We start from the raw sequence: 12,647 nt of genomic DNA, 5'->3' as shown, positions 1-12,647 counted from the left end.
CAGCCCAGGTGAGAGGGAGCAGCCTCCGGCAAATCCCTGCTCCTGTGGGCTTCCAGCGGGGGGAGCGCTACAACGGACACTGAAGCCTCTAAGGAGGATCTGTGACAGAACTCTCAGCTGTTCCATCCGACTGCTGCCTAGGCAGCCTGAACAAGTCACTGCTAGAGCAAGGCCAAGCTGTGATGTCATGAAGGAGGCACGGTCCCTTTATCTGGAGGTGCAGTCTGGGGAGATTCCCACTGAGCATGCCCAAGGTAGACTTCCCTCCTTCCCTCCTTCTCGCTGCCTAACTCAGTAGAGTGATCTAACTGCAGACAAACAGCTGTCATCCACTAATGAGAAAATAAATGCAAGTTGGCTTGTGGCCCTTGCCATCGGCCTCAATACCACTTTCCAGAGGGGGCAGGTGAGGGAGGAAGAGAAAGTAACACGCAGATGCAGAGGGGACATCACAGTTACCACAGGCCAGGGGTATGAGGAATAAAGCATCGGGAGGGGTCTCAAGGGTTCAACTTTGATCAACAACAAGCAGAAAGTGCAAAAACAAAAGCAAAACGTTAAACGTCACCTCTTTGCAACTGACGTCCCACTAAAAGCACAGGTCAACACATTTTGCCCGCAACTAAATCTATTTGTGGGGCTGCTGTCCCACAAGGAGGCCCACCCCACATACGGAGTGGAAAAATGGATCCCTGCGGGCTACCAGGGCCCTAAAGAGGATGCATGCGATGTGGACACTCACAGCATGAGGACAAGAGGAAGCGACCTTCTGGCTTTTTAAAGTGCATAGAGGTTTCTGAGCCACCGGAAGGAAAGCCAGTGAAGACTGTGTGACACCCCTCACAGGGATGGCCTGAGATGGGGGAGATGAAGAGCCTCCCCTCAGGGGCTCGGGAATCAGAGGCCAGCCCCAAGAATGAGGCTTCGAGTCTGGGCTGTACTCACCACTGAGAAAACGCTTCATGGTGTCACTGCTGGCCAGCTTCACGGCCGTCTGTCCGGAGTAGGTGGCCAGTGTGGGGTCGGCCCCATAGGACAGCAAGAGCCAGATGGTCTCCAGGTTGTCGTTGACCACAGCATCGTGAACCGGCCTGCGAGGTGATACAGGGTGAGGACAGAAGGGCCCAAGTGGGAACGTGGGGGTCTAGGCCTCAGGCCACCTCATCAGGGAAAGTAAAATGAGTGACCCCAATGTCAGGTAGGTAAGACGCAGGGCAAGGGAACCACCTCTGGCCCGCACTCCCCTATCACCCCATCTCCTTCTCCCCTCTGCCCCTCTTTCTGCCCCCTCCCATTTCTCTCTTATGTTTCCCCCACATGGTGGGACCATCTCTCGGCACAACAGAGCTCTACTGGTAGCTCTGGAGCTCAGGAGAGGATGGGCCCCTGGCTGAGGATAAACTTAGAGCAGATGCTGGGGGTGGGGGATGTGAATGGAAAAACCCAGATGACCGCCCAGGAGCAGGGCTGAGCAGACCAGGCCCCACACATCAGGAGGCAGCCAAGCAGAGCCTGCGCTTCTGACCCAAGTCCAGGAACTCATCCAGCCCTGCCCCAAACCGGGTTAAACTGAGGCAGGTTCTCTACAGGGAGCGGCTGAGCTGGGGGTAAGGGAGCAGCTCTCTTGCCTTGTGCCGTCCTGCGCACTGCAGTTCACGTTGGCCCCGTGTTCCAGCAGGATGTTCAGAATGTCGGTCCAGCCCCGGGAGCAGGCCTCGTGCAGGGCCGTGTAGCCGGCATTGTCGCGGTGATTCACGTCTTCGCTGTCTTTCTGGAGGCAGTAGAGCACAACGTCCTGTGGCGACAGGAAGAGCTCCATGAGCTAAGAGAGGCCGGACTCCGGACACCACCCAGTTAGGTTCGCAGCTCTCCAAATATCCGAAGAATCTCAGAACCTGCTCTTTAGCCCAGGGACTGACAGACAAATCTCAGAACCTTTTGTCAACATCAGTCCTGAGCTGCCATCACCAGGGGCTCAGCTTTGGGCTGTGTCCTCAGCAGCAGGGAGCCATTTCTCACGACCAACAATACTCATCTGGGTGTGGATTGTTGTGGTGAGGCCCTCAGAGAGGCTCACCTGCCCACCCAAGGCTCAAACCCTCAGGCCTCAGCTGTCTGAGCACTGGCTCACTACTCTGGGGCTCTGCCAGACGGCCCCAGACCAGAGAAATCAGGCAAGTGGTGGCAAGCACAGCCTCTGGCAGTAATTTGAGAACAGGGAAGAAAGAACTGGTTTCTGTACTATCCCTGGAAGTTTATCCCAGGGCAGTCAGTTCCAGCCCTCCCCTCAAATCAAGATTGCTTCATGTAGAATCTGGTGTAGTCATTCATCCATAGTAATCATTAGCTTCCCCAGGCTGCGACGATGGGACCAGAAGCGGGACTACAGACCTAGAAGCAGCCTAGCTAGTCTGGGATGAAGCTGGTGAGTAACCTGAAGGAGAGGGGAGAGGCAGCCCCTCTACTGAAAGAAAGAGACTGGTAGCAGCTACCAGGGGCCTCTCATCAGCTCTTCAGGCCCTGGAGAGATGGGACTCAGCCATCCTGACTGACAGCTAGCTCACCGGCTGGCTGACTAGAGCTAGTGAGCACGCCTGTGTGGGGATGCTGCCTCCTGGATACAATAACTGTCATGCTGCCTCTACCCAGGGGATCACAAGGCCCCCTACCCTCCTCACCAATGCAGATGCTGCCTCTTCCCCCAGGCCCAGGCTCCTCCCCCACCCCGCCCACTCCCTCCCTCTCAGGACAAGCTGTCCAACCTGCTCTTGCCCTGTCCTGATTGGTTCGCCCATGGTTTTCTGCTCGCTGGTTTGGCCCCAGGGAAAAGAACATCAACCTAAAGGACAAGGGTTGGTCATCGTTTTTCTTTAGATCTCCCGCAGCAGCTATCCAGGCTCCCACACTAGGTGCTCAAGAAAGATAGGTGGCTGGCCAGTGAGACGCTGTCAAGGCAGCTCCCCTGTACCAACCAGCCTGGCTGGGAGTGTGGCTGTCTTTAAATGGGTCAGTTGTGGACACTGGGAGCCTTAAAAAATAAAAGGCCTACTCTATAACCCAGGAGCTCCACACTTGAGAGCAAATCCTGAGGAAATAGTTGGTGTGGTGGGCAAAGATACATGGTCAAGGAGTTCACATCAACCAAAACGCCCAACAACGTGACTGAAGGATGGCGAATGAGTCAGGCTTCCGCCCCTATCCTGGCACTTGGGAATCAAAAAGGCTTTGGTGTGAATTCAGACTCACATACATATAGTGATCTTGGACACACCACTTAATACTGCTAAGCTATTCTTTTCTCACCTGTAAAATGGGGTTAATAAAACCTTCCTCCACAGGCTTATGGTGAAGATGAAATGATGTGAAGTAATCAGAGTTCTTAACATGACAAAAAAAGGTGCTCAATAAACACCTGCTTCCTTTCCTGTTCTCTTTCCAAATCAATAGGGGAGCAGCAGAAGGTGGAGTGAGCTCAGCCCTGCCCCCACTACATACTCCTGACATCTCTACTACCAGAAGCCCAAAGGAGGGCTAGCTGGAGGGTGACATGAAGAGGGAGCAGTGATCACCTCTGTTCCTCTTTGAGTCGGGGAGCCACCACACAGGGAAATTCAAGACATAAAACATTAAAAAAAACCCGAATCCCATTTCTGGCCCAGGAATATACTGGATGATACTGTGTTACCACCATCTCAATTATGTTCATCCTAAACTGCCATTCAGATGAGCCTGCATTCCCACACACCATGCCAGGGGCCAGGCTGCCTCAGAGGCCATCTGCGCAGCAGAAGGAGGCCAGCCTGGGCTCAAGCCCGAAACCAAGCCTGGCCCTGGCCACTGAAGAGCCAATGGGGAGAAGCTCCTCCACAGATGCTCGGGCAACGGTATCCTGCAGCCGGAGGGGAGCCTCACCTTATAGCCAAGACGGGCGGCCCGCTGCAGGAGGGTTTCACCAGCGTTTTTGTTCACTATGAGCCGACGAGCCTCTGGGGGGATCTGCCGGGCTGTAGGTGACTCCGAGGCCTCCTCTGGGCCAGCACTTCGGGACTTAGAGGGTGTGCATGGTTCCGTGGGTTTCACTGTGGTGGGAGATTTGGGAGATCGTGTCTTCTGCTGGCTCCAACGCCCTTTGCCCTGGAAAGTAGAAACACTGTCCTGGATCAGCACAGGTGCCCATCCATTTCTACTCAGCCAGCAGATGCTAACAGGCTCATGTCCTCAACCACAAAACCAAGGAGTGACAAAAGGACTGGAGAGCAGAGATGGAGGGACATCCCAGCTTCTCTCAGGCACTCTGCATGTCTTCTTTACCTGCCTCAATCCCCGTTTACTGAGGTTTTTACAAGTTATCTCAATAAATAAATAGACGCAAACTCAAAGTAAGGAGGGGTAGACACAAGTGTGGATGCCTTCGCTCTTGTTGCCAAAACCTTTCCCCGACATCAACCCTCACCAGGCTTTTCCCATCTTCCACAACAACCACGCCATGTCCCCAGATCACACTCATGCCCCCCTGGAGGGCTGGAGAACACTAAGGCTCGGGAGTCAGACAGATCGGGTTTTGAATCCTGCCTCTGCCATCCACTAGCTATAAGACCTGCAGCAAGACCCAACCTCTCTGAGTCTCACTTTCTCCCTTGCAGGGTTTTTGAGATAATGAACTAGAAAGGCTCCAGGACAATGTACAAGGTGGGTACTCACAAAATGTTACAGTCCTTTCCTCATGAATGCCCCGTGTGTCTCCGTTCTCCTCCCACTTTGAACAGGAATGTCTAGAGCAAGTTCCCATGCCTGCCCTGTCATGGTTTACTGGGTCTGTAGGGGCAGGTGACTTGTCTCTTTTGTTCAGGAGACTTCAGATGGGGAGGAACTGCCTTCAAGGAGCTGTATCTAAGAAACCAGACCCAGTGAGCCTCATCTGCTAGATTATGGGTTAAGTTAGATGATGTTAGACCAAGTTAGATGAGATTTTAAACTTGGAGCTGGTTCCATAATTGGAAGAGACTTTGGGGGATATGTGAAAGGGACATGAATCTTTCAGGGGCCAGAAGAAGACTGTGCTCTCATCAGACTCTAAGCTGGCCCCTGCTGACCCCTCACTCCTGGTATTCAAGCTCTTGGGTAGCCTCCCTTCTGCACTGGATAGGGCTGAACTGTGTAGCCAACAGGAGACAGCAGACATGACGGGGTGTGACTTCCAAGGCTGAAAGACAATGTGGCTTCTGCTTTGCTCTCTTCTGGATCATCTGTTCCAGAGGAAGCCAGCTACCAGGTCATGAGGACACTCAAAGAGTCCTTTAGAGAGGCCCCGGGGCAAGGAAAGGAGGCCTCCTGCCAACAACAAGCATCAACTTATATCCATGTGAGGGAGCTACCCTAGTCGCAGATCCTCCAGCCCCAGTCAAGCCTTCAGATGAATGAAGCCCTGGCTGACACCTGACTGCAACCTCATGCATGGGAGACCCCCAGTCACACGCAGTGAAGCTGCTCCCAAATTCCTTACCCCCAGACACTGTGTGAGGTAATACCTGTTTATGGTTGGGTTAAGCTGCTAAATCGAAGGGTAATTTGTTACATTGCAATAGATAACTAATATATCCCACTTATTCAAATCCCTCTTAAATCCTGGGTCTTCTCTCTACAACACTCTGGTCCCCACTGCCCTCTTTCTCTGCATACCCAGAACACCTAGTCTGAATCACATAATCCAATTCCTGATGCCTGACTGTCTTAATTTCCTTCGGTTGTTTCATGGGCAAATCTAGCCTCCACTGCTAGTTTTTAAGCTCCCTGGGGACAGAGTTCATATTGTCATCTTCTCTCTTGTTCCTTACAGCACTTAATTCAGGGTTGGGCATATCATTGCAACTGATATTTGTTGACTTGATTCAAGCCAGCTGTATGTAGAGCTCTGAGAAGCCAGAAAAGTTGCCTAGAAAGACATGAAGCCAGGAGAGGAACGGCAGCAGGGAAAAGACAAGGGCTCAGGGCATTTGTTTCCACTGGTAAATCACAAGGCAACAAGACCTGCTATCCATCCATATTCCAAAAGGGCAGAGTGGCACAATAGCTAGCAGCAAGGCACCAGCTATGAGTGTAGAATGCAGCTTTATTGTCAGGAGGATAGAGGTGTATAATGGTAATACTGGATGATGCTGGGTAAAGTGTCCAGGTTTTTCCTAAGCCAAGCCAGGAGCCAAAGGGTGACTCTCCTTCTAGGGGCCAGAGCTGCCAGAGATAAGGGGGGCTGCTTCAGAGTGGGGGGAGCAGAACCAAATAGAGGCCACCTCTTCTCCCTGTTCCCCACTGGCTCAGAGCCCCTATGGGAAGAAGTCTTTGGCCAATGCCCCAGCTTCAGTGTTACAGGTGCATCCCCCACCCTCCCCCTTGCCTTGCTTCCCACTACAAAGCGCCATGCCACGGGGGCAATTGGAGCAGGTGGTGGCGATTGGGAGAGAAAGGAAGGTGGGAGGGAGAAAGGAGGCCCTGTAAAGGGACAAAATCTCTCCAGGAAGAACATTTCAGCAGACACACTGCCACGCAGAATACCCAGACAGAAGCATCAGCGTGTGCTGCTGAATGTCAGGGGGCTGGTCACCTTTGTGTGGGATGGGGCCATGAGTGTCTGGGGAGAAGCAGGGGAGGGGGATGCACACCTTCCTCCAGAGCTGCTCAGGGTTGAGCCTCTCCCTTCCCAGCTGCCCCCTCCCCCAGGGTCTTCCAGATACAGACAGAAACCACCCATTCACAGGGTGGAGGCCTATGGAAAGAGTGGTGGGGATGTGCCAGGGGTAGCCAGGTCTGTTTCACATCCCAAATCTGTCACTCAGGACCTCTGAGTAACCTTGAGCAAACTTAACCCTCAACCTCCCCAAATCTCAGTTTCCTCACCACAAAACAGGGACAATAGCGCCTACATCTGACAGCTGCTGTGGGAATCAAGGGCCATACTATGAGCAGAGGACCGGCACAGACCGGACTTCCCTACTCCCGCCCTGGCCACCTCCGGGGGTCTGAGGGAACTGCACAGCTACCTTGACACTCTGGGCCTCTGTCCCCTCATTCTTGTCTCAGCCAGAAGCTGGAGAACGTACACCAACCTCAGAGAGAGCACTTTACATCCTTTCAAAGCCTTTCACATCCCCTGCCTCCTTTGTTCCCCCAAGCACCCTTGTGAGATGGAAAGGACATGGAGTATCATCTCCATTTTTAAAGATGAGGAAATAGGCTTGAGTACCTTGAGCTGGAACCAGATTCCAAATGAGACAGGGGAAAGAAGGGGAAGCTTGAGTACCTGGTCTCCCACTTTTTGCCAGAGCCTCTCAGGGGTGCCTGCTCTGGAGCTGGAAGAAGCCATAAGAATCACAGCCACCAAAACAAGTCCAATATGAACCCCACCTTTTTTTTTTTTGATTGTCAAGACTCATACATAATACAGGTATACATTTGAACCTGAACCTTTACTTCTCAAACGTACAGCTCACACAGGAATGAGAACTGTGATTTTTTTGAATTGTACAATGTGGAACTCAACACCAATGCCATGAACACCAGACCCAAAGCAGGGGTTCTAGAACACTTGCCTGGCTACTGATTGATGAGGGCCCACTTACTTGTTCCTCTGCTTCCATGAGAAGCAAAGGAACTAAGGAGTGGGGTTAGGGATGTACAGCTATAACCTGGCCCACATGGAATTCCTTCAGCCCCACCCTCAAGCAACCTTTGTCTGGACATCAACATCCTTGCTTCTACAACTTGTTTCCTACCTTGATTGACTCAGAAAGCTCCCTGATTGGTTTGCAGTGAGTTACGCCCAGACAAAAGCTTCTTGATTGGATGTTAACAAGCTATTCAGGCTAACATCCTGCCATATTCTTTAACTCTTCCCTAACTCAAAGGAGATCCAAGGATTGTGGAGGAGACGCCATCAGGGGCTAACCGTATAGTTTGCAAATTCTTATTGTTAGCTCTAACTTTAGTTCCCATTCTTCAAATCCACACCCCAAGCCTTCCATAACTAATTTAAAATACTTTAATAAACATGGGTTAATTTGATCCTCCCCACGCACACACTCACTCACTTACTTACTGAGAAGACTGTTGACCAAGAAGCCTGTGGAAAATCTGCTGCCCTAGCCCACTACCCCTCTACATACCTTCCTCCCTCACAACTCCCTCCCCCACAGCTCCCCTGGCCAGCACCATACCTTTGCCTCTTCTGAGACCGTTGCCATATGCTTGGTCTTGCACTTTCGTTTTCCTGATGGCTTTTCTGAATTTTCAAGGCAGGCTGGCTCCTCCAGGTTATTTGGGAGGAAACCATTTGGTGAATCCGAGATCCCCTGGGCTTTGTTGGGCAAGAGAAGGTTTCTGTTCCTGAGGCGGTGCTCTGAACTTTGGGAGGAAGTCTTCTGCTTACGGGCCTTTAAATCTGAAGGCAAGCAACAGGAAAGAATGGGTATCAGGGAAATGGAATACAGAAAAGCAACGCTTTCCTCTAAGCTGAATTAGAGGACTTTGGGGATTAGAATCTCAGCACAAAGTTGTGTAACTATTCACTACCAGTACCTAGTGCGGTGCTGACTATTCCACTTAACACTTCTCAACACTGGACACTATGCTTCGACATCAAAGTCCCTCCTCTACAAGCAGGAGACAACTTCCAGCCCTGCCAGCAGGGGGTGGCCCATCTGGCTATCCCGAAGATGAGGGTAATTTTTAAAGGATTTCCCCATAGCTCAGAGCAGCTCAGAACTTTCTTTTCAGTCCACACCCTCCTCCAACTTGTCTGTTTCTCCACTCCAATATGAAAACAAATTTAGCAGATTAGCTGAAGTGAAATATGAAGTATACTGGGGTGAAGAGTAAACAGTAGAAGGCTTCCTTCATAGCCTCAGCTCTACCCATCTGACTGCCCTGTTGGTCTCTCTCCAAGTACACAAAGATCAAAGCCACAGAGACTCCCGGAAACCAGAAGGTGCCATGGGCCGACTTAACTGGTGGGCAATCACAGAAACCTGCTGCCATCCCTGCTTGGGGACATACTGGACAACATCTCTAATTCTAGCCACAGTTCAGTGAACAAAGCACATTCTAATTTCCAAAAGGCCTGCTGAGAACTCCATTACCAAGAGCCACATCCCACAGGGTCAGTCCTAAACCCCATGGGTAAGGGGATAGATTGAGTTCATTCTTATCTCTTAACATTAGTGCTACATGGCTTGGCCACTAGCTGTGTGATTGCTGAGGGCAAGTCATAATCTCCCTGAGCCTCAGTTTCCATGTCAGTAAAATAGGGAGAATATAACCCACATCACAGGACTTGTATGAGAATTAAGTGAGGTAATATATGCAAAACTCCTTTATAAAGTGTTATAAAGAGTAATGTATCATCACCATATTATTTAAGTGTAAGCTCTCTAGGTAGGGCCATGCCTATGTGTTCTTTGTCTCTTCCACAGGACTGGCCACCATGCTGAGAACATGACAAAAGATTAGTATGTCTGTGAAGTGAGTAACTGCAGCCTCGTTTTCTCCAAATTGTGAAACAAGGGGGTTGAGCAAAATCCAAGAGTTCTCAGCTCCCCTCCCCTGACCCTGACACGTGCTCTTACGTGTGACATCACCAAGGGCAGATCCAGACGTAGGAGCCATCATTACAGTATGAGGAACTGTCTGCAGGTTATGCACAGCTCTTAGAAGGCCAGCTGTCATCCCACCCCTTTCTCCCAACTGGCCCCAACACACTAGTGGGTCCCCAAATATGTCCAAGAACTATTTTCATGTTAGATGGCTTCTAATGGCACTTCCAGCCAGCACATTCTCAACCAAGCCTTTTGATGCAATAAGTCTGGGCTGAGACAAAAGAGGAAGGAATGGAACCATGCCTTGTGAGGACCTCAGGAAACATGGGGAAGCCATATTACAGCATTCAGTGCCACAGGAAAAGCAGCAGCCCCTACTCCGTTTACCCAAGGCAAGGCAGGCTCTGGAGTTTCTTGAACTGTGGTGGAGCAGGGCCTCATAGCAGCACAGAAAGGAACAGGGAATGGAGGTAGTAGGTGTGAGTGGAAGTGGCTCTTCCTATCCCCTCCACAGATCAAGAAGGGAGAGACCGAAGCCCCAGGACAAAAGGAAAGTTCATGAGATTCAGACAGGAGTAAGGTGACCTGCCTGGTATGGTCTCTGCCTAGCTAACTCTCTGATGTCAGCCTGAAAGAGGGTGGTAATAGGAGGGATCAAAGCTTTCTGAGAAGAGAGATGTTTGCCAGGCAATTCCTTCATGAAGATGTCACCATCAGATATGGAGGAAGGTAACCGGACCACAAACCAAAGCCAATAGCCTCAACTCAAAACCCTTAGACACACCCATAGAAGGGGAATGACCTCCTAACAACTGGAGCCGCCTCACATCAAACAGGATGCCTTGCTGAGTTGTGGTCTCCATGTTCCTGGAGGTGTTGAAGTCGAGGCTACCTGTCAAGAGTGCCGTGGAGATCTCTACATTGGGTGGAAAACTGGACCAGGTAACCTCAAAGGTCCTTCTGGTTCCAAAAGCTGATAAGTTTTGTAAGAAGCATCCAAGCTTCTAGGAAATCAGTCCTCATTAGAGAAGACTGGGTGACACAAAAGCTCCTCTTTATCCAAATACAAGTGCTGAGGCCAACTGCTTGACACCTCATTCCTGACAGATCCATTATGGCTCTGGCAGTAAAAAGGGAAAACTATCCCCACTCTCTCCCACAGTTGATGAAAATTAGTTCCATTACTCTCTTAAGTGTAGAGCTAGGTATTGTATATATCCCTACTTAACCAGAGCCGGAAATGAGGTTTAGCCTTCTTTGCATTATAGCAAACCCAGAATTTACTATCCACTTAGTATGCGGTTATTCAGTTTTCATTAATAAGGAGACTACAGATATTTACTGGCACCTCAGGATGAATACATTATAGAAGACAATCAATTGTTGCTTCAAGGGCGAAAGTCGGACAGAGTGAGAGACAGGGGTGTTTTCACTAACCCAAAGATGTGCTTCTTGCTCATCGAGAAACCCACTATAGGAATGGGCCTAAAGAGCGCTTAGCAGAACATATTGACATTAGCCTCGGTGATGGGCTGTGCCTCCAGGATTACGTCTTAGAGCATCTTACGTGGCCAAAGCAAGCCTGGTTTTCTTCTTGGGCTGCTTGCTTTTCCAACTCAAGTCCAACAAAATGACGCCACCTCAGGTCCCCTTAAAGCTTCACTCTGCCTCTTAACAACCTCTGTGGCTTTAACCAAGAAAGCCAAGTTGTGCCTGCTTCTACTTGAAGTTCTTCTGTTGGGTTGAGGAAACCATTGTACTTCTTTTTGAGTTTAGGGGCTGGAGGCATCCCAGGAAAGGCAGCCAAGGCCCTCTTTCTTCTTGAACTCCGGATTCCAGGAGCAAAAACCTGACCTCCCAAAAGACCCAACTCCCTCAAGCCAACCAGAGAAATCCCTGGTATCGAGTTGTCCCATGCCAAGGACAGCACTATGGCCTTGCCCACAGGTTCAGACTTTTATAAGAAATTGGAGGGCTCGGACCTTCATGTCGTCCGCTCACCAAGAGGTCAGTCCGAACTCAATCTCAACCCCAAGCTAAAACCTTGGGACTGGAGTTGAGTGACCCCCTCTGGCAGCTGGAGCTCATAGCACCATGTTTCTCTGGGTGCAGAGGCCTTTGGCTGATGTAGAGAAGGCAGAACTGGGAACACCCAAGGTGCCTGAAGGTCCCCAGAAGCCAGAGTCACTGTGGTCTGGGGACGAGTGACAGCAGCTCCTTGGGGCAGCAGCCCCTGGCCGGCCTTACCTGCTCTCCCTTTCCGCCGCTGCTCTTCTTCCTGCTCGGTCAGATACTCCCCAGTCTGGTATTTTCGGCTCTTCTGCCGTCTCCGTTTCTTCCTCTTGACCAGGCCCTCCTCCTCATCTTCCTCTTCCTCCTCGTTGGTGTCCCACATTTGCCGGGCAGCCTCTGTCCTCCAGGGCATCTCTCGGGCGCGCCACAGGTGCCTGCGGCCCTGGCTCAGCAGAGTCTTGTCCTGGGCATGGTGGCTGCGATACTGGGTATCCCGTTGCGTCTTCCTCACCTTTCGACGCTTAGCTGGGGTCGGGGTCACCTCCTCTTCCTCCTCTGTGGGGAAGACTTCCTGGCTTCCCATGTCACTGTCTGCCATACCAGCAAAGGAGCTACAGATGCTTCCTGTGGACGGGATGTACAGAGGACGGTCAGGTACCTCTTCAAAGGACAAAGAGTATGGTGTCGAAGCAAGTGCCCTGGATTAGGAGTTTGAAGGTCTGGGTTCAAGTCCGGGCTCTGCCAGTTATTGGCTGTATGCTCTGGGAAAGTTCCTTCACTTCAGTTTCCTCATCTATAAAGCAAGAATACTATTCTCTGCCTTACGGACCAACCTCACAGGACTGTTTTGAGGCTCATATGACATAATTCACCCATAAGTGCTTTACAGAGCCCAATATATTACACAACCATCATGTATCCAAACCACACACCCTTCCTCACCTGCACTGCCGTGCCACTTTCATTCATTCCACAAACTCTTACTTAGTGCTCACAAGATGCCAAGCATTGTGTGAGGAGCAGAAAGGGCCACAGGGTTTAGCAGAGGGT

General features: G+C 50.9%; 1 protein-coding gene across 9 annotated transcripts in view; it reads right to left on the bottom strand.

Moving 5' to 3' along the window:
• The window catches only part of BCORL1 (BCL6 corepressor like 1), a 59,607-nt gene that overhangs the window by 12,476 nt on the left and 34,484 nt on the right, over nucleotides 1-12,647 (bottom strand). For all 9 annotated transcript variants that reach the window (XM_072955708.1, XM_072955704.1, XM_072955709.1 and 6 more), the window contains 5 exons: nucleotides 11,832-12,221; nucleotides 8,208-8,431; nucleotides 3,913-4,134; nucleotides 1,629-1,795; nucleotides 946-1,091 (listed from right to left, as the gene is read on the bottom strand). In XM_072955708.1, the coding sequence (XP_072811809.1) occupies nucleotides 946-1,091; nucleotides 1,629-1,795; nucleotides 3,913-4,134; nucleotides 8,208-8,431; nucleotides 11,832-12,221 (1,149 nt within the window). The remainder of the gene's footprint in view (nucleotides 1-945; nucleotides 1,092-1,628; nucleotides 1,796-3,912; nucleotides 4,135-8,207; nucleotides 8,432-11,831; nucleotides 12,222-12,647) is intronic.

Source organism: Vicugna pacos, chromosome X, assembly GCF_048564905.1.
Source record: "Vicugna pacos chromosome X, VicPac4, whole genome shotgun sequence".
Classification (NCBI taxonomy): Eukaryota; Metazoa; Chordata; class Mammalia; order Artiodactyla; family Camelidae; genus Vicugna; species Vicugna pacos.
The sequence above is the reverse complement of the archived record's forward strand: the minus strand, read 5'-3'. Positions and strand labels throughout refer to the sequence as shown.